General features: G+C 51.4%; 8 protein-coding genes across 8 annotated transcripts; 4 read left to right on the forward strand and 4 right to left on the reverse strand.

Moving 5' to 3' along the window:
* Positions 1-446: 446 nt before the first annotated feature.
* Positions 447-1,942, forward strand: AA0111_g9271 (hypothetical protein; the record flags this gene model as incomplete). The annotated part of the gene is made up of 4 exons (XM_028655811.1): positions 447-536; positions 588-655; positions 709-1,069; positions 1,121-1,942. 4 exons carry the CDS (start codon positions 447-449, stop codon positions 1,940-1,942), a joined length of 1,341 nt encoding a protein of 446 aa, XP_028503115.1.
* A 304-nt stretch (positions 1,943-2,246) lies between these two features.
* AA0111_g9272 (hypothetical protein) lies at positions 2,247-3,007 on the reverse strand (the record flags this gene model as incomplete). The annotated part of the gene is made up of 2 exons (XM_028655812.1): positions 2,247-2,598; positions 2,658-3,007. The coding sequence occupies 2 exons, from the start codon at positions 3,005-3,007 to the stop codon at positions 2,247-2,249; spliced, it is 702 nt and encodes a 233-aa protein (XP_028503112.1).
* A 1,298-nt stretch (positions 3,008-4,305) lies between these two features.
* On the forward strand, positions 4,306-5,062 carry AA0111_g9273 (hypothetical protein; the record flags this gene model as incomplete). Its single annotated transcript, XM_028655813.1, has 3 exons — positions 4,306-4,702; positions 4,751-4,918; positions 4,983-5,062. The coding sequence occupies 3 exons, from the start codon at positions 4,306-4,308 to the stop codon at positions 5,060-5,062; spliced, it is 645 nt and encodes a 214-aa protein (XP_028503113.1).
* A 2,693-nt stretch (positions 5,063-7,755) lies between these two features.
* AA0111_g9274 (hypothetical protein) lies at positions 7,756-9,498 on the forward strand (the record flags this gene model as incomplete). Its single annotated transcript, XM_028655814.1, has 1 exon — positions 7,756-9,498. The coding sequence occupies one exon, from the start codon at positions 7,756-7,758 to the stop codon at positions 9,496-9,498; it is 1,743 nt and encodes a 580-aa protein (XP_028503118.1).
* A 434-nt stretch (positions 9,499-9,932) lies between these two features.
* Positions 9,933-12,061, reverse strand: AA0111_g9275 (hypothetical protein; the record flags this gene model as incomplete). The annotated part of the gene is made up of 2 exons (XM_028655815.1): positions 9,933-11,015; positions 11,069-12,061. The coding sequence occupies 2 exons, from the start codon at positions 12,059-12,061 to the stop codon at positions 9,933-9,935; spliced, it is 2,076 nt and encodes a 691-aa protein (XP_028503119.1).
* A 460-nt stretch (positions 12,062-12,521) lies between these two features.
* AA0111_g9276 (hypothetical protein) lies at positions 12,522-12,999 on the reverse strand (the record flags this gene model as incomplete). Its single annotated transcript, XM_028655816.1, has 4 exons — positions 12,522-12,587; positions 12,646-12,669; positions 12,719-12,859; positions 12,916-12,999. 4 exons carry the CDS (start codon positions 12,997-12,999, stop codon positions 12,522-12,524), a joined length of 315 nt encoding a protein of 104 aa, XP_028503116.1.
* A 386-nt stretch (positions 13,000-13,385) lies between these two features.
* On the forward strand, positions 13,386-14,042 carry AA0111_g9277 (hypothetical protein; the record flags this gene model as incomplete). Its single annotated transcript, XM_028655817.1, has 1 exon — positions 13,386-14,042. The coding sequence occupies one exon, from the start codon at positions 13,386-13,388 to the stop codon at positions 14,040-14,042; it is 657 nt and encodes a 218-aa protein (XP_028503117.1).
* Positions 14,043-14,220: 178 nt separating this feature from the next.
* Positions 14,221-19,203, reverse strand: AA0111_g9278 (hypothetical protein; the record flags this gene model as incomplete). The annotated part of the gene is made up of 3 exons (XM_028655818.1): positions 14,221-15,936; positions 15,989-19,033; positions 19,087-19,203. The coding sequence occupies 3 exons, from the start codon at positions 19,201-19,203 to the stop codon at positions 14,221-14,223; spliced, it is 4,878 nt and encodes a 1,625-aa protein (XP_028503077.1).
* Between the last annotated feature and the right edge of the window lie 1,483 nt (positions 19,204-20,686).

Raw genomic sequence — 20,686 nt, forward strand, 5'->3', positions numbered from 1 at the left:
GTTGTTTGTTTGGGCGAATCCGCGCGGGGGTTAGCGCGCTACCACCATGACCTTCCGCATCAACGCGCTCCCGAGTGCAGACACCCACACTCGCAATATCACGGACGTCGGGCTATTTGCAACCCATGCAGCCACCATGGCAATGTACGCGACAGACGTCCAATTAAGCATAGTTTCCGCACCTAAACTCTCCTTCCCCACAATTCGTTTACTACTACCCTTGCTCCGATGTTAATACGCCGCCCCAACTATTAAACCTTCGTGTTTACTCGTGACACTCTATAGCGCGGCCTCCATTTTCCGTCAATGAGGGATGAGCGGACATGCTACTGGATATGTTAGCATGACGATGCTAGGCCTGTTGTCGCTCGACACTATATCTTAGACGTGCTTCCTCGACCCGCCATTCTTGATTGACATCTGCATTCTGATATTCCAACTTCGCCATGCGCCTTCTTAGTTTAGCAGGCCTTAGCTTGACCGCCTCAGTCGCGAGTGCGACACTTCAGATCGTCCCTGGTGCAACCTGGACAGCAGTGCGTTGCGTCGTGTCCCATCCGGAACGCTAACTGACGACATCGCTTCAGACAAACACAGGTCAGCACATTCAGGCTCACGGCGCCGGCATCATCAAGGATGGAGGAAAGTGGTATTGGTAGGAATGGTCTACCCATAAGCTCAAGCTCTCCCAGTCTGACACACCGATAGGGTTGGCGAAGACAAAACCAACGGAACAGCTTTCACAAACATCAACTGCTACTCGTCCACTAACCTCGTCGAATGGACTTATGAGGGTGCTCTGATCTCTCGTACTGCATCCGGCGATACAGGACCCAATCGTGTCATCGAGAGACCAAAGGTTATGCACAACAAGCAAACAGGCAAATATGTTCTATGGATGCATATTGATAGCGCCGACTATGGTGAGGCCAAGATCGGTGTCGCTGTTGGAGACAGTGTCTGTGGAAAATACACGTATTTGCGAAGCGAGCGACCATTGGGTTTCGAGAGTAGAGATTCAGGCGTGTTCGTTGATGACGACGGCAAGGGCTATCTGCTCACTGAAGACGTAGGCTTCTCTTGTTCAACCATCAGCACACACATTACTGACAAAGAATAGCGCAGCAACGGCTTACGCATCAACGCACTCTCCGATGACTATCTCAGCATTACTAAAAATGTCTACGTCTGGAAAGAGAAATATGAGTCCCCAGCCGTCATCAAACACGAGGGTGTATACTTCATGTTCGCTTCACAGCTCACCGGATGGAACCCAAACGACAACTACTACAGTACATCAACGGCCCTTTCGGGACCATGGTCTTCGTGGAAAAAGTTTGCAGACTCAGGATCAAACACATACGCTTCTCAAACAACCTTTGTATTGCCTGTTGGGAACGGATACGTATACATGGGCGATCGATGGCAGAGTGAGAATCTGATGAGAAGCACATATGTGTGGCTCCCACTTCAGATCTCCGGGACTACCGCCAGCATGAAGAACGCAGTCAACTGGATTCTTGACCCCAACTCTGGGGCCACTACTTCCGGTCCCGAAGAAACCTCGTACGAAGGTGAAGGCGCAAACCTTGCTAACGGTGCCAAATCTCAGGCCTGCTCTTCCTGCTCAGGCTCCAAGGCAGCTGGGTACATTGGCGGCACCACGTCCGGCTCGGCCACATTTCCCAATATCCAGTCTTCAGCAACGACTCGTACGACGATGAGGATCAAGCATCTCAACGGTGACAAGAGTCAAAGGTATGCAAACATCAGCGTGAACGGGAAAACGCAGAAGCTAGCATTCCTGCCCCATGGAGGAGGGGATCCAGCCAGCTCGGTGATACACGTCGATTTGAAGCAGGGTACGAATGAAGTCAAGATCAGCGGTATCGATGGAGGCTGGGGACCAGACATTGACAGGATCTTCGTTCCAGTCAGGTGATTCATCAAGGCTTAAGATCCATGTTTCATGCTGCCCAAAGCGTTAGGCTTGGTACAAGAGGGGAGAAGATTTGACCGTGGGCTCCGAAAAAGACAGTAGGAGATGCGTGGAGTACCTAGGTATGATTCCAAACATGATAACTTGAATGAAGATTGGAAAATGTTTGAATTCGCAAGTTTCCATTTGAACTTGGTGATACGAGCTGACCTGCAGCTGCTGAACGAGCGAAGGTATATATATATATATATACAGCGTTTGCGTCGTTACATTAGGTGAAATAGGGCCCGTGAAGCAACACAAGAGACTAAGAGATGAAATACTTTGCCTTTACGCTTCGAGCAGCAGCACCCTTAGCTGCCGCACCCTTGGAAGCAGCTCCAGCTCCAGCCGCCGCACCACCGGCTGCCATGTTGCTCATGACGAACTTGGCGGCCTCGTTCGCATTAGCACCATATGACAAGTGCGGCGCCAGGATGACAGCCTGGCCCGCACAGATAAGATCGCCAGTCGCGCAGATGATCTTGGTGTTTCCGGCCGCGACTTTACCGACAGGCTTGCCGTTGTTTGGGTCACCAAAGATGACAGCGCTGGACACAAAGGCCGAGTCTTGGGCACTAAGCATATCTGCTGCGTTATGAACGAGTTGTCCACCTTGTCTGATTGTTCCGTTAGGCTTCATAGTCCTCAAATCTTATGGGAACTGCTTGTTACTTACGAGTAGCCCGCCATAACCAGTGTAGTGTCCGGGCATTGCGCCCTGACCTGTCCAACCATCTGCGCCATGAGCTGACTGCCTCCTTTGTCACCACCAACAAGGAAGCCTGGAACATCTGCTGGGTATTGGATGCCTTGTACGGCGACGTTGGCAGCACCTCCCATCATGGCGCCGAGGGCCGTGACAAATGGCGGGCCCGCAATGCTGCCCATGTTGCCAAGTTCGGTTGGGCCACGGGCGAAAAGGACGGTCATTGGTTTGCAACCGCCGCCATTCTTCACGTCGTTCTGAGTGATCGAAGTAAGGGCGGCGAATGCGGTGGTTGGGAGGAGGAAGACGAGGGACTTCATGACTGTAGAGGGTGTGGCTTGATTCCGTCAAGGAATTTGTATTAAGATATTACAAGTGTGTGGTGAATGTAGATAAAACAAGTACGGGTATCTTGAGAAGTGAAGTAGAGATGGATGGGCTGCTGTTCATCTCATGAAGCGAATGACATGTCTTCTTATAATCTGGCCCAGCAGAATGCCATGGTCAACGCTGAACAATTAACCACCGCTTTCCAGGAGCTTGAACATGTGATGTACACATCTGTCATGTTTTCACTTGCTTTTCGAAAAGACATCAAACGTCATGCCAGACCACAAATAGTACGCATACTGGCGGTCAAGGGTGTCGTGCGACATGTTCTACGAGCCCTTCCATGTCGAATCGAGGCCATCGGGAACGGGGTTAGGGTTAGGGCTACAGCATAGTAGCCGCTGTCCCGGTATACCTAGGAGGAACTGTGACAAAAACTGCCGAGGTTCACGGGGGATGCGCAGCATGGATACTCTAGATGACCGAGGCGGCAAGTTCCATCTGATGGGGCTGGGTGTGAGATGCTTGGCGTTGTTTCCTACCCCTGCGATTTGATGCTTCGCTGTCCGCGTGACTTGACGTCAATGCGGCTTCAGACTGAGCTCAGGACGTCCAATGTTGTAACCAGACTATGGGGAAACGGCGAGCCAATCGCATCTCACAAAGATGTTCGGCTAAAATCACGTCTCATGACTCTGAGTTCTGTCGCACCGTGTTCACATCCTGTGACTGTTTCAGCAGCCTGTTCCATCTCTTCAGATCCCGAATCGTCATGCGTTCCAGACTCAAGGCCAAGCTGCGGTCCAAACCTACGGTCGCACAGCTTCCCAGGAATATCGGATCGTCGCCAACATGGCTCGTTCAAAAGTCTTGGTGAGCTTGTCCATGCGACATGGTGTCTGCGAAAGCATCGTAGTTATCCAGATGCGGGCGAACGAGTCACGCCTTGACATTTGTGCCGCTAACGTCACTGTGGAAAAACGCTTCTCAAGCTGATGCATCGCGCATACACGTCGAGATGATTCGAAAGGGCTACGCTGCAGAGACGCTGAAGGAACAAGAGAAAAGGGCTACGATGTAGAAACACTGGAATCGCGAGGAGAAAAGGGCGATGTTGGCTACTTTGGTATTTGGCACCACCCCGCCTTTGCCCCAAGAGGAAGGTACTAGCGACTTGTGCAATATCCCAGTCCATGATCTTTCATTGTATAACTAGCTCTAGCGCTGCGCAAGAAAGGTCTTCTAGTAAACAGTTTCAGAGTTCAGGTATCATAAGTGGACGTACATCATGCCTCTTGAAGTCCATCGCATAACCTCTCCCACCGACTTTGACGAGTTCGTCGCCATACAGATTGCTGCCTTCGCCAACGGCGGGGGTATCACATCTCTGCTCACGCCAAATCCTATCACAGAGGAGTATGTCCAAAAGTCTGTCGGCAAGCACGTCAAGTCGTGGAGCGAAGAAAAAGATGTTATTTACCTCAAAGTCATTGACACCGATCTCGATGGGAAAATGATTGCAGTCGCCAAATGGCGCATCAACGAGCAGGAGCGAAGTGAAGAAGAAGCCAAGAAGATGTATCCGGTACCCGACGAGAAAGACAAAGGACAACAAGGTTTGCTGGACTTCATGGCCTTTCTTAGTCGAGTAAGGAAAGAATACATGGGAACAAAGCCTTTTTACTGTCAGTGCCCAGCCAAACATGTCGAGATGATCTGCTAACAAACACTAGTTTTACACATCCTCGCAACGCACCCAGACCATTATCGTAGGGGTGCAGGGGCCATGCTGCTCGATTGGGGTACCAGGCAAGCGGATCGCGCAAGACTACCTGCCTTCTTGGAATCGTCACCAATGGGCAAGCCGTTATATGAGAGAATGGGATTTCAAGCCAAGGAGGGTAAGTCGCAGACAAATCAACTGCCTTCGGGACTGTCACTGACTTTGTGTTTTCGTCATTGCAGTGGTAACGTGGGATCTGACACACTATGGGTTAGAAGGTACAGATTACAGCACAGTGATGCTTCGGGAGCCCATTTCGTAGAAGTTTCTGGGTTTTGTAGCACGAACAATGCCAAGAAAGCAACAATCAGGTTTCTGACCGTGTCGACCGGTGATGCATCTCATGTCTTACTCACACCACCCGTTCTTTCCCAAACCTAACTTTCACATCCAAGCCTCTCTTGCTCAAGTCCTTCACTCTCCTTACAAACTCCAGTTCCTTTCCACTCTGTTCTAGCATCGGACTCCTCCCTATGTCCTCCAATACAATTTCGTTCAAATCTTCCATTCTGTTCAGTGCTGCGAAAAAGTGCTCCACAGTATCTCGACTTCCTTTGCTCTCCAGAATGCTCATGGCTGGCTGCATAAGGGTGAGTGCCTTTATCTCGGAGGTAGCTGGTCCTGCGCAAGAAAAGAAGACAATCGCAGTCTGTAGGTCAAGGATCCGTATAGGGAACCTGGAGCACATATAGGAAAGGCATTCAGCCCGAATCTGGCGACTGACGCGAAAGAGAGGAAGGTTCAGCACCGACACGGCAAGATGCTCCGGTTTGGTGCAATTTACGATCACAATGGAAGACAACTCTGGGTAGATAGCCATGGCGTATATATGATTGCGTATCTCGCCTGGTAGTTCCAGAAACGCACAATCTGTCTTTTGGGGCTGCACAGAGTCAGCTGTCTGTTGTACCAAAGCGCTGGGTATTTTTTACGGGCGATGCTGACACGTTGCCGCTGGGTCGTTTGTGGCGCAACCATTTGATCATCATTGTTTCTATTGTACAGTCCCCCCTGGATGTAGTAAGACGAGGACGGATCGATGCAGCGCTCCTGATGATGGAAACGCGGGCGGGTAGCGCCTTAACCCCATCAGGATAGCTCACCTTGATAATCGTCTGGCGCCCAACACAGCTCTTTCATCATACTTGCAATATCGCGCAAGTGATTAACTATAATATATAATTCCATTGATCACGTTATATGAACACGTTGTTGTGGTAGAAGAATCTAATTCAGACCCATGGCTTGCCTATGTATTGTACTATTATCCTTTCCACTCCAGCTATGTCACATTCATGCATATGGCCACGAAAATCCAAAACAGACCTTAGAAAATATACTACGTTTACACGTTTGTCACCTTGTAATCTTTGGGGTCGCACTGATTGGGATGTCAGGTCGACCAGTCATTCTAATCCTCTCCCTTATCAACCTCTCCGTTCTGCTTAGTGACCGCACCAGGGTGGTAGGTCCTTCGACGTCACTTCTCCCAAGAACATGTCCCTCATTATCTCTCTTCGCATAAACTCGAATGGTATGTCCAAGTTTATGGCTTGGAGTCGGCGGCGCGAATGGAGGTGGGACGGAAGGGCTCTGTATCGCCAAAAGCAACGAGTCAGCATTAGCGCTTGTCTTCAAGTGCCGATCTTGTTCAGCGTCAAGCCGGAGTGATTGTGCTGCCTGGCATGTGGGTGACTGTAGGGCGATTGAGCGACCATGGACTTGTTGATTCGCGAGCTTGGAATTATGGTTATTACGGCGACGGTAATAGACTATCCCAAGTAAAGCTGCAATAATTGCGAGGATTACACCAGCTGCTGTAGCCAGGTATTTGCTGTTCTGATCAGACCTTGGAACCATCAGCCTATGGTTTGGAGGATAAAGGTCCCATACGTACCATTGGTAGTCACTCTTTGGGATACCCTGGCTTGTCTCAGTGCATGCAGGGGTCGGGACGGTTGGGTGACAGACCAGGCTGGATGCGACTGTCGTTCGTACAGCCGCTGAACTCATGGTCAACGTGGAGATGAACATGTTCGTCTTCGCTGGCTTTGGAGATGTACACATATCAACGTAGTAGCTGTGGATAATTTCATCGTCCTCTTTATTACATACATGTTGACAAACCACTCCACTCGTATGGAGGCTGCGCAGGTAATCGGACTGACACACGCAGTTTCTGTATGTGGACAGATCGGATATCGGAGCCGCTGGTGGAACACAGTTGCCTTCAGAGATCTCCAGGATACGGCATGACCTCGCACATGCTGGTAGTAGATCATAGTCAAAAAGACTTATGTCGTGATTCTTGCTCACTCTCGTGAAGCGATGCATGGTGAGTTGTTGGTTGGTCAGTGACTAGGGCGTAAGCTTCCTAGAAAGGCGTTCCCAGTCGGAGACTGTGATAAACAGCGCGTTTCTGGAACGAACACGGTGCAACCTTTAAACAAGCTTCACTTGCTGCTGATTTCACGAGGTCTTATAAGGCACTCACGGCCGCCTCCGCCGCACTGTCGCAACCTTTGCTCTTTCTCTCTAACTTCCATGTTTCCGCTTTAAGCACGCATCTTGATTGACATGCGACTCTTCGAACAAGAACATCACAAATCCAAGTAGCAGTTCAAGAGAAGTAGTCGAGTGGGCGGAGAAAGACTCAAGTCTGGCAGGCGTTCTCAACGAGCATACTTGGAGGCGCAGCGAAGCCTTTGATAATGGCCTTGTTAGTGACTCTCGCGGTGATGATTATGACAATGACGGATAGGGCCTCAGCGTGGAGAACAGTGTCAGAACTATGTTTGGTGTGCTTGAGGGCTTTGCTTCGCAGGAGTAATTCTTGGCAAGCATTTGCGGAGTTCTCGGAGGTGCCAAGATGACGTGGTGTTTGCATCGTTTGCATCCGCGCCAGAACTTTGGGGAAACAGCGACAGGGAGTCTGCCACCATTAGCACCATCACAATGCTCGCACGCACACATGTATCTCCCCGATTACTTTTGAGGGCGCTTGTACGGCCTCGTGCTACAAAATCCTCTGTACTCCACCCTTTACCAGCGTGCCCTCGACGTGGAAAACGCACAAAAGCCAGCCGACCCGATGAGACGGAGAAGGATGCGACGACCGGATCCAGGTCTGCGATACGGGACAAGCTCAAAGGCGCAAAATCCGTTTTCGAGAACGATGCGGAAACAGACAGGCTTATGCGCCCGCTGTCTGACGCCGAACTCGAACGTGACGATATGCCCGTCATCAACTGGTATGAGCAGGACTTGGACAAAGGCACGCCGCAGCGTCTCGTTGAACGCTTAGCCACACCGGAAGATCGCAAGAAAGACAAAGAGATGTACATGATGATAGAGGAATCACAGAAGAACCCGGACTACGACGACGCAAGGCTGAACCGGCGACTGATCGACAGCCTACTGGCTAACCCAAACTTCGCCGAATTGACGGACGAGCTCAAGGATATCAAGGAAGGCATCAAGTCGAGGGAAGAGCTCCAGCAATTAGAAGAGCAGGCAGCCATCGAAGCAGGGAAGGAAAGCAAAGAGTTCAAGACTGGCCTACGGTCCGCCACACTCCAAACTCTACAAGACATTGTCAGCGATCCGGATATCGGAGATGCGAAGGCTGACCTCCAAAAGTGCATCGACGAGATGCCAAATGTGGAGGAAATGGACAACCCCGATTATCAAGCCATGCTGAACAAGGCAATGGACAAGCTGGGGGCCAACGAAGCTATGCAGAAGAAGGTTGCTGCTATGAGCGAACATCTCGATAGCCCGAAATTAGAGACTGAATGGGAGGAGTACCAGAGAAACACAGAGGACGCTATCGCTGAAGCTGAGGCCCCAGATGACGATCTCACAATGACAACGCCCGAAGACCTGCAGGATGTGGATAAACTCCTACACCAGATGCGGGATATCATGAAGTCGCTGGGTGGCGACAGCGGCCTTGAGTCTGAACTTGATGCAGCCCTCAATGAAGACTCGTCGTCGAACCAAGATCAAGACGGTGTATTCGAACGTGAGATGGACCCGCAAGAATTAGCGGAGGAAATCATGAAGTTTGCCGAGTCGAAGGCATCGCAGCCCCAGCAGCTTGTGGAGGACGAGGAAGATGTTCCCGCCGAGCTACAAGCCAAAGTTGACGAAATCATGAAAGACCCCAAGTTGATGGAGAAGCTCATGTACATTCAAAAGCTCATCTCAGAAAACAAGCAACAGCAAGGTGATCTTACTACTATTGCGCACGATAGTGCACCTGATCCCTACCAACTCGAAGACGACCGCACTACTACGCTCAAAGAACGTATGGCTGCCGCCCTCCAGGATCCAGAACACTCTGCCGCCCTCCAACGACTCCGCGTTCATCTGCCCCCACCTTTTAACATCTCGCCCGCGTTGAAGTCTTTCAATCAAGCCATTGAATTCGCATACATCGGCGCAAATGACGACATCCGCCGGATTCTCTGGCGCTCGTATCAAAAAGCGCGATCTCTACCTACCTTTCTCCAAAATATCAGTGACGAGGCCTGGGATATACTGTATTACTCCCAGGCAGTCACATGGGGCAGCAACCAGAACCGTGAGAACCATCTCAGAACCTTGCTAGCAGATCTCAAGAGCCTAGGGCGAGACGGTCCACCCACGCACCCTAGTTCACTTGTTAACGGGGGTGTTGAGCAGATGGACACATGAAATGCCAGAGATTTCATAACGATGTATGGCTGTACGATATGACGACATGTATATGATACCCTTTGAATACATAACACTCCAAAGGCACTTTTCCAGAGCCATTCTTCATCCAATCTGACATTGTATTTTGTACATAGTGCTAAGGGCCTACCTTCTTGCACCTATGGCATCGATGATATGCCAGGAGCTACTATAAGCCAATATCTGATCATCTCCAACTCACTGAGACCCCAACTGCGACCGTTAACACTTCCGCCGACGCTGTTTCCGATTCTGACAGGTATGAGTGAGAAGGCGCAATTATCTCTTGCCTTGTTCATCGGTACTTCCCGTGAAAACTTGTGTGAAAAAAGAAACGGTGCTATACTACCTTTCCACAACTCTTGTCGACGGTACCAGTCACTCCAACACTATACGAACCTCTAAATCTCCGTTCAACTGCTGCTAGCCCCTGCTCTCTCATACCAGCTCTCATGCGAGTAATCCTTCTTCGGTCCCTCAACCTCGTATCTGATCATGAATCGCTCAATCTTCGCACCGCGAAACTTGAACTCGCAGTGATTGCGGTACGTATCCGGATCACACCAATGATAACCTTTGGCCATCCATCCAGACTTGTTGTCAACTGGCGCGTAGAACCCCCACGTGTTGAACAGTGCTCCTACACTTTTGTTGTCATCTTTAGCAAACCATGCTGTAATCTCGTCGCGTGTCTCATTGTATCGATAGATGTAACGGCGAGTCGCAGGAAAAGACAGGCCAGTATCCATGGTGAATGTGCCTTGTTCGACGTACAGGTATTCGGATATGTAAGTGGTTGGATCGGTAGATTGGCGTGGGTGGAAGTGTGCTGTGCCCACAAACACGCCGCCAGGTGTGTTGGTATGTGAGTCAATTTTGCGTGTCATGTTCCACACACCTTGCATACCTGTAAACACTGCGGCAGCAACGAATCGAGCATCTTCTTGGGAAGCCTGGAGTACCTTGGCAACGTCTTCGACTACTTCCTTCGCCTGGGCATTGGTACCTGCATGGTGATAGCGCGATGGAAAGGTAGGACCCGTTTGGCCGCCAAATAGCGAGTCGTCGCGCGAGGCGCCTGTTCCTCGTGCAAATTCTTCAATCAAACCAACGTAATCTGCCATCCAGAACTGAGGTACCTGTAGCGATTTCTGGTTCATCGCTTCTTGCATGCGTTTCGTGTCGTCGTATCTGTGCAATTCGGACAATAAAGACGGTAGCTGCTCAGAATCCCGCTTGGCCCAGCTTTGGGCAAGAAGTCGAGCTTGCATCTCCATCACCCCCCAATAAGGACCCTCATAGAAGCCCACAAACCCAATTGTAGGGACTCGCTGAGAGAACACCGACCCACGGGAAAGGAGATATGGTATACGTGAATTTGGTGCGGTGCTATCGTCGGCAAGAAGGCCTCTGACGCAAGGGTCAAGCCAGTCCAGGTCGGCTTTGTAGCCGGTAGCTTCGATGATCCCCACGACGTCGCAGATCTTGCTCTGGCTCTGTAAGCTATCAGTATCTTCGTCACTACTGAAATTAGGAGTAGTGTAGTTACCGTTGGCTCTTTCCCCGATCCATGATACCAGGGCTCGTACTGCTTCAGACCAATGTCTAGGGAGACACCGTCACTTGCCTGTGCAACACTGTCAACCCATCCTCTTACTGGTACAATAATGCCACTTCTCACAAACTCCATGTAAGTATCTGTAATGCCAGTATATCCGGGGTGCTGTGTCTGGCTTGGTGCGTATGCGAGCTCGGCGTGTCCCACGTCGCTCAAGTCGTATCCTATACTTGCTCTCAGGAATTCGTGTCCTTTGTTCGCTTTTTCGGGTGGCACTGTAGAAATGGCTGCTGAAATCTCTCCATTGCCACGTCGCGAAAGATTGTAGAGAACCAGATCCAGGGGAAGGAATCTGGGTGCTGGGTTGAAGTTTCCGTCTTGGTCCTGGGGGTCTTGAGGAAGATGACGAGGAAGACAGTAGAAGGGACGGTTGATGATGTGAAAGACCCTGCTTTCGGCATGCGTAGATGTCTTCTCACTGGTTGCGTATTTCGCGTTCGAGATTTGGAAAGCAGCCTGTGCGGCAGCTTCTGAGCCGCTAATACCACCCCCGATCACGGCCACCTTTCCGGGAGAACTCGTCAACTCAGAGAGAGACCGAAACTTTGAGGAGTGCTGGATGTTTGGAAGACTTGTAGAAGGAGTAGGATCGAAGGTACCAGCTGGCTTGTTGAAGAAACCACTAGCCACAATCAATCGGTCAAACGTACGGGAGTCTAGCTGGCCGGTACCGTCGTCGCTGATAACTTTCCAGGTACGATCTTCTTGCAGAGATGCCTCGACAACCCGCTTCCCGAGGAGCACATTGTCAGTGATGCCAAAGCCTTTTGCGTATGCTTCAAGATATCGTCCCACTTGCCACGCTCTAGGGAATATGGGCGGAGCAGCTAGTGGATGCACAGAGGGTCTCGAGAGATCCAAGTCTACCGAAGTCCAAGGCAAATCGGAAAATGCAACTGTATATCTGCTCAAATTGGTCCGCATCTCTGGACTGCATTTTTCACCTGGTCCTCCATGTCCATCTCTCCACATGCCACCTACGCGGTCTGCTGCCTCATACACGGTAACCACATAGCCATGCTGTTTCAAAGTCCTCGCAGCAACTATCCCTGCAGGCCCAGCTCCTACAATGCAGACAGACTGTTCCTCTCTATGGGCAGTCATCGCCGGCTGAGCTGCGTGACGGCGAAGCGGGGGAATAACCAACGGAGATATGGGCGGGTGCTAAGCACTCAAACACGAAGTGCGGCAGCGTAGAGCTTGGGGCAGCTTTGAGAGAATGATGATTAGCAGATCTGCAGAGAGAGTGAGGTGGTGTTGAGAAGTCCGATGCTAGCCTGTGATGCGCTAGTGAGATGCCCCTCGGAGGATCAACCAATGAGAAAAAAGGTTCAGCGCAGGACATGATGGCAAATGCGGAAGGGCGATTTTGAAACAACGAAATCTATTCAGTGAGTACTCCAGAGTTGATCAGAGTCCCTTTCATGGTCTGGAACTGCGTCTTTCCATACTATGTAGGTGTTAGTGAGCGACTAGGTCATGTTGTGTGTGCTTTGAAAGCGGCGTACCGAGATCAGATACCGAATATGACCCTGTATCACGATTAACTTGGATATCGAAGGCGAAGGAGTGTAAGCGTACGAGATCGGTAACAGAGCGATGTTGTTCGAATTCTGATCTTGCGAATTGCCGCATGTCCTTCCGTGCTCCTACATCGGGTATGTTGGAGGTACTGCGGACTATGTCTCTCCACAATGCCAACACGCGTTGCCGCTGAATGAACTATATGACAATCAGCAGGCGTTGCATAGTGTAAGTCATGTATTGGACAAACGTACGTGGTCCAGGCCCACAGGACTCTTTCCTCGTGCTCGTAGCCGGGACGGAGGCTTGGACGCTACCGTGGCATATCTTCGCAGCATTCCCTCGGTTGTATGTGGAACACTCGGATTAGCTGAATCTGACAATGCGGATGTGGACACGAAAGTAGTGGATGGTCGACTGGATGAGGCTCTTTACAGCGATGCAGGCTGACGTATCGAGACGAATAAGCTAGGCTATGATGATGCTAGTCATCCAAGGATGCGCGTGCAGGATCGGCGCCACGAAACGACGTGCTCGAAAGGACACACAACTGGGATGAGTGACTACCGGCACTGATTCCAGAAATGGGCGTCGAGTGTACTCACGCCATGGACCCCGTGTCGCGTCTTCCCCACCAGACGCGACGCCCAACCACCAAGCCCACGCATCCGCAGTCAGCCCGATACCCACGTTAATCCGTCGCGAACAACGCGAGATTCACGACATGGCGCACGTCGTCGCACGCGTACAGGCAGTACAGACTCTGCTGCGAGAAGACGTCTACCTGAGCGCATACGGCGCGCCGCATCTGCCATGTCCGCTGTCGTTCCAGTTTGTCCCGTCGGCTTTCGACCTCACCAAGGACGAGCTCGAAGCTTGCCTCAGCCTCGTCAACAAGACTTCGGGACACGACTACAAAGCATCAAGCGTTGGCTGGAACCCGCGCAAGAAGCGAGAGGAAATGCTCGACGGCGAGATGATGTATCTCCTGGTGCGTCGCCGCCCTATCGACACGGCTGGCCAGGGTAGCATGGAGGGCACCAGTAGCGACGACGGCATTCTTGGCTTCACCTCCTTCATGTTCACATACGACGATCCCCCGCACCAAGACCGCCAGGTCCTCTACATCTACGAGATCCATCTCGAGGAGCAGCTGCGCGGACAAGGCCTTGGACCCCGTCTTATCAAATTCATCGAGAACGCGGCACACGCATGCCAAATCAAAAAGACGATGCTTACCGTCTTCACCGCGAATAAGCGCGCAAAGAGAATGTACGAGAGCCTGGGCTACACCAAGGATGAGTCTAGTCCAAACGATAGGGTTACGAGGAACAAGGTCATCAAGGCCGACTATCACATCATGAGCAAATCAATCGATTGAGGATATTCATTTAAAAAAAAGTAAGATTGCTAGACAGTCTATACACAAAAGCCGAGTGCTGTGTGGTATCTTGGAACGCCAGATTGTGCAAACGAAATCATCATCCAACCAGTCAAACCCCCCTCTTCATTATCTTTCTGTTATCTAACCTCTTACTTTCCGTTGTACCATTCATACACTATCCCCACAGGCCGCAGCACATGAAACGACCCCACTGATTTCGCTTTGTACCCTCTGGCTTCTTCCCACTCGTCTCTTCCTCCTCTTCGCCAACGACGCGAAGGAAGACTTCGTCCAGGGTGGTAGGAGAAACAGAGTAGTACTCCAAACCCAACTCATTGCGGTTGGTCTCCAGCAACTGGATAAGACCAGGAATGCCACCGAGGTCGGATGCTGAAGCAGCCGAAGATGTGGTATTGAGTTGATGAACCTCTGCTTCGGTAATCTTACCAGTTTTCGCATTTTCAGCATGTGCGGGCAATGCAGTGGATTCGGAAGAGGCGGCTTTGAGAACTTTGAATCGGAGTTGTCCGTGGCCTCCACCTCGCGAACCCCATTTGTCAAGTTGAACACCAGGAATCTTCCTCTGGACCCATTGCTTAACAGTCTCCATCTCTTCTTCCGTGGTTTCGGGCGCAGATTTGAGAACAAGCTGTACGACCCAAGCGTCGCCGTACTGCTCTCCTAGATCACTGACAGTACCCAGGGCAAGCATCTTGCGCTTCATGATACCAACGCGGGTGGCGAGTTTGTCTGCTTCTTCCATGGAGTGAGTAGTTATCAACAAGGCGCGACCAGGTGCCGCAACTCCGAGCAAGGTACGCCACATGACTCTTTTGGCAGCTGCATCCATACCAGAGGACGGCTCGTCCAGCAGTAGAACCGATGGGTTGCCCATCAAGGCGATGCCCAAGCTGAGCTTCCTCTTGTTGCCACCTGAGAGTTTGGATGCGAGACGGTCGTGGAAGCGCCCCAGACTGGTAGCTTGGAGAATTGCCTCGACACTGGCTTTGGGATCGGGCACGCCGCGAGCGCGAGCGTAGAAATAGAGATGCTCGGTTACCGTCATGGAATCCATGGCGTCAAATTGTGGACATACACCAAGATGGCCTCGTGCCGCTGCACGCTTGCTGATGATGGAGATGTCTTCGATCAGAACATCACCACCGCCGTTGATTTGTGTTGTAGGGTGTATGTCGCCACGGATGAGTGAAATGGTTGAAGACTTTCCCGCACCATTAGGGCCAAGTAGGGCAAAAACCTGACCTTGTGGGATACCAAAAGTGATGTCGTTGACAGCATGGTTAGATCCGAAAGTCTTCTGTAGATGCAGTGCGCGCAGACTGTCTTTGCTTTGCTCAGCGCGTGTGATTTCAGCAGCGACAGCAGCAGGGACGGTGTCCACCGTCTCCTCCGAATGCTGCTGGCGACTCTTCTCGCGGTTAAGGAACGCTGGTCGGTATCCCGAATCCCACCATACGAGGGCAATGAATAGCAGGATGATTTGCACGACGAGGTACAATATAGGTCCTCCGTACACAGTCAAAGCACCGGGATAACTTGGAATTTGGTTTCCATCACACAATACGCTAAAGGAGTTTAGAGATAGCAACTGCGTCCTTAACAAGCTTGCTGATGGCGAGATCAGCGAAACGGTCCAGTGGAAGTACTCAATATAAGAGTCGATGGCGTAAGCGGGCGCGTAAGTCAGAATGGACATGTAACCGATAAAGTAAATGAGATAGAGTGACACCATGCCACCAGCAGCAAAGGCAAAGGCTGCCAGTTGCGATGTAACGACGATGGATATCAAGTAGGCGAAAAGGGTTGCACAAAGGCCATAGAGGAAGAAGACCACGAAAAGGTAGCCTGGTGCATACCATGCGTCGGAAGCCTACGGTATTGTCAGCTGCGAATGTTTATACAAAACGTAAGCAAGAACTTACTGCTACAAAGATGCATGTGGTGACAGCAGAGATCACAAGCACGAACAAGAAGTCGAACGCAGTATACGCCAGCCACAGTGGTACAGCCCGGATACCGTTGCTGTAGTGCAGCGCTCGCACGTTCCTCAGTCGCTCCTGTGTGGGGTATAAGGCAAACAGCGCAGGGTAGACGCACATGGCCAGACCAAAATACAGAGTCAGCTGGAGTGTGTCGCCCATATTAGGAGCGAACGGCACAGCGAATTGCTGATACTGCGTTGAGATGGTGGTGTTTGTTAGGATGTTGTCAAGGGTATTTAATGTGACGAGGCCGCCGACGACACCGCCATTTGCAAGGTACGCCATGACTGGCGGACCATTCTCGTTCAAGAAGAAGCCGCCCGGTGTAATGTTGCGGAAGCGTGTGTTGACGAAGTCATTGAACTGGTCAAGTGTGTCCACGACGTAGAAGCTGTCCTCGGGAATGCCTGTCCGTTGGATTATGGTATCAATAGCAGGGCCAACGGTACTCCTCGGACCGATGGGAATGAGAGGGATGTCGTCCACGTTGGAAAGTGAGAAGATGGTAGGGTCATTGGCGCTGGCTCCGGGGTCACAGCCCACAGCCTCGTAATCTTTCAAGAAGAGAGTGACCAAACCAGCGGCAACAATTGGGAGGAGCAGAGCAAAGATGTATGGCCAGAAGTTGCGCTTCGCGATGGTCATACGCTTTTGTACGAGGATGAGCATCTGCTTGAACAGACCAGTACCACGGCCTTTGCCCATCTCCAATCTCTTGTCAGTATCAGAATTGTGGTCTGAAGGTACCTTTAGGTCTTTGTCTGATGCTGTTCTTCCAGTCTGTTCACCGTGATCGGCATCCATGAGGTTGTATTCCTTTACCTCCTCAGCGTTGGCAAGGAAGACATCTTCTAGTGTCGGGCCAACGATGTCGTAATTCTTAACCCCGTGATCTCTAAGAACATCGACGAATCTGGTAGCGGGCAGCGCGTTCTCGAATTGATACTGAACCATGCCCTCGGAGGGTGCAGGCTTCTTGATGGCATCTACTGGAGGTTTGATCGGAGCGTCCTTAGGATACGTGACGTGATATCCGGCACCCACTTCATGCTTGAGCTGGACCGAAGTACCCTTGGTTTTGAGTACACCACGAGAGAGAATGGCAACGTAGTCAGCGAGAACATCTGCCTCGTCAAGGAAATGCGTGGTAAGCAGAAAGGTGCGGTCGCCACGCTCAGCAAGTAGAATTTCCCAGATCTTCCTTCGTGAAAGTGGATCCAAACCAGACGAAACCTCATCAACACAGCAGACCTTTGACCCTCCAGTGAACATCATAGCAAGCTGAAGCTTCCGTTTCTGGCCACCAGAGAGCGTGCTCGACTGCGCCTTGATTTTGTGTCCCAAATCACAAGCGCGGATAAGGTCTTCAATGGTCTCTTTTGTGTCATAAGTTCCAGTCGACTTGAGCTGATTGAAGATGCGGACATGCTCGTAGACATTTAACTCATCCCACATGACATTCTTTTGCGGGCACAGTCCAAGACCTCCAGTACCATCAATCTCAATGGCTCCACTGGTGATCGAGTTGAGACCAGCGATGGCATCCAGGGTGGTAGACTTTCCACTACCGTTGGCGCCCAGTAGGACCATGATCTGACCTTTACGCGCTTTCATGCTAAAATTATCCACGGCGATGACTGTCTCTGGAGCCTTTACTCCGAACTTGGTGAGAACATTTCTGCGGAACCAACTTGGAGTCCAATGCTTTGAAAAGTTTGTCAGAATAATGTTGTGATCTGGCGAGGAAGTCGTAGTCTTCCTGTCCGCAGACACGGTACCATACAGCCAGCGCTCGACAAGAGCTCCTAAGAAGGGGTATACGATAGTTTGGATGATGGCGAAGATGCAAAACACGATGCCGGGGGTGGTCCAAATATGATCTTCATAATCCGGTGCGGCTCCTACAAGGTTCATACCAATAAGCTGTCTCTCAAAGCGGGCAACGCAAATAATGAAGAAGACGTAGTTGATGGATGGAAACAACAAGCTCAGGACATATACAGCGCCCGTGCTGAAGGGTCCAGCGACTTGCGCGATAATGGCCAGCAGGATGGGGACAATGACAATGGTGATACCAGATAGTTGGGCTTTGCGGAAAAAGGCGGCTCCGAAGATGGAGAAACTGGTCAAGGACAGGCCAGCGAGAATATGGAAGATTACCAATATGGCAGCATTGGATGTTTTGAAAGCCAATGCCCAGACGATAGCTCCCATGATGACCCAGCCTGGAAAGTAAATAATATCAAATGCAATGTGCATTGACAAAAGGCGGGCAAACTGCGTATGCCATGCTTTTTTGGCGGGAGACATTGCTTCTACGAGCTGTGATATGCCACGTTCTCTTTCTTCTGCCATTTGGCCCGTTAGTTGGTAAGTCACACCGCATACACCAATGTACAGAGCGACGCCCATGATGTTGATGAGCGCACCCATGTACAGCGTCCTGATGCGATCGTCATATTCCTGCTGCGTACGCTCGGTGTATGGATACTCATCAATGTCGGGAACAGTCGCCGAGCCGTCAACGGCGGCGATGGCCTGGTCGATGGCGCGTTGGAAGGGCAAAATATAGATCTGAACGTCGTTGTCGTCCTGGTCCACGTAGATCTCCTCTCCCAGTGCTCCGTCCGATCTGATGGTGTAGTTCCAGCTCTGGCCTTGGCCTTGGCTCGGACTGGAATGGAAGGACACTGCACCATAACACGTACTGGCACCGCGCAAAGAGCTCTCGCACGTGGAGAGGAGTTGTACGTCTTGCTGGATTGTGATGGGTTGTAGGCCGGCATCACGGACCTGAGTCGAGAGTTGTGCAATGACCTGTTCGATATCGCCACCTGTGTATCCGTTGTCGACGAAGACGACTTTGTCGCGGCCGCCCGTGGCAGCACTGAGCGCGTTGGGGAAGGAGCGTATGAGGGACGGGGTGCCGATGCCGTACTCGGAGGGTGGGACGAAGAAGTTCTTTGCGTAGGTAATGAAGAACATCTGCACACGCTTGGTCAGCCATGGCCCCGCCGTTGACATGTAGGTGAACGTACAAATATGATGGGAGCCCAGAAAGCGCGCACGCTTGTGAAGAACCAGTGGCGAACGAAGACAACGAGCAGCGTCTTCTTGGTGAGGATCCATGTCTGGCTTACGATTGCGCCTGCCATGGTCGCGGCCGTTGCCCGCGGTGGGCGCGCTGAGGGTGCAAGTCTAGGATCGAGTCGTTCACGTGGTGTCCAAGTCGTATGTCCTGAGTGTAACTACTTTGGGAGGATAAAGGCAACCAGAAAAAGACAAAAGAGCGATGTAGACAGATAAAAAGAGGGTGTTAATTAGTACCTAGGTAGCGAACCATGGATGGCAAATACCTCATCAATATCCTCCATCCGTACCCAGCGTATACGGCACGACGCCGAGCAGACGATGTCTTGTCGGACGTCTTCGACTACCGCATCCCCTGTCCATTCCCTCACGCCATGGTCCACATCGGGCGCTGGCGAGGCGCATGGCGGATTGATGTTGTGCCGGTGGGGCATAGGGGAACGAATGACACAGCCTGGCGTTCAAAAGCCCTGAACTCCCTGCCAACGGCCCGGCTCACCTCACTCTGCTCCAAAGAGCTGGGGCAACGCCTGTCACGGAAAGCGCCAGATCTCACCTTTATTTCGACGTCCGTCATGGTCACGACCACGATTTCGCGTCGACATAGATCCTGGCCTGACTCGCAGCGCTGCCCGCTTCGCTTCCACAGGCCTACGCGAACATGCCTCGGCGACGACCTGATTTGCCCAGACAACGCCCAGTCGCCGAGTCCTAGTCATCATCGAATGCGCCTTCGGTGTCCTAGAGATCGCGATGCCGAAGAAAACGACAAGCCTCGCGTGCACACCCCTGCATCGCTGCGCCTCGCAGGCCTAATTCCCGTCGCGTCATCGATTCCAAGCTTCTGTGCGAAGTGCGAAGGCGATCATCCAATGAGCCGGGATCAGACGGGCCGACATGGCTTTCTTCTACCACAGACGTCTAGAAGCATTATGAAGAAACCTAACAGAAGCGTGTTTAGTTCATGTTTGCTCTTGGCGCACCATTCGAGTCGGCACTTGCACTTTTCGTACTCCATAGTAACGAACAAGACCCTTCTTCGCCCTATATGTTGCGAGCGACATCCATAACACATGGCATACCCCGGAGTATCGTCGGTAGCGAATTACACAACCAACGACTACCCGGGTAGCGTTACGGGGTCTAACATAGAAGCACAAACGTCTTTGTTCTACGAACTAAAGGAATGAGGATTCTACTTATCCTTTGCATAGTGATATCTGTTCTTGGTAGCTGGGTGACGCTCAATTAGCTCCAGAGTGCGTCCAAGGATGGATTTGTCCAGCACGTGTGCTTCTTGCTTCTTCAGGAGGGTACTCTCAGCAGCTGGTCTTTTCCAGTGTCTCTTGTATGCTTACACACGGTTCCTCTGTCGTCTCGGCTCGTCTGCCAATGTGCTTCAGCCCATCAAACGGATTCCTCCATGACCCGCCAGCAGAAGGACATGTTGTCCAACACAAAAGGAAAGCAAAGAAGCGAAGCAACTGCGTTAGGACACACGAACGACATTCTACAACTACAGATAGTGTTGCGCCTGACCGGTGGTGA

This window comes from Alternaria arborescens (assembly GCF_004154835.1).
Source record: "Alternaria arborescens strain FERA 675 chromosome Unknown contig_26, whole genome shotgun sequence".
Taxonomy (NCBI): domain Eukaryota; kingdom Fungi; phylum Ascomycota; class Dothideomycetes; order Pleosporales; family Pleosporaceae; genus Alternaria; species Alternaria arborescens.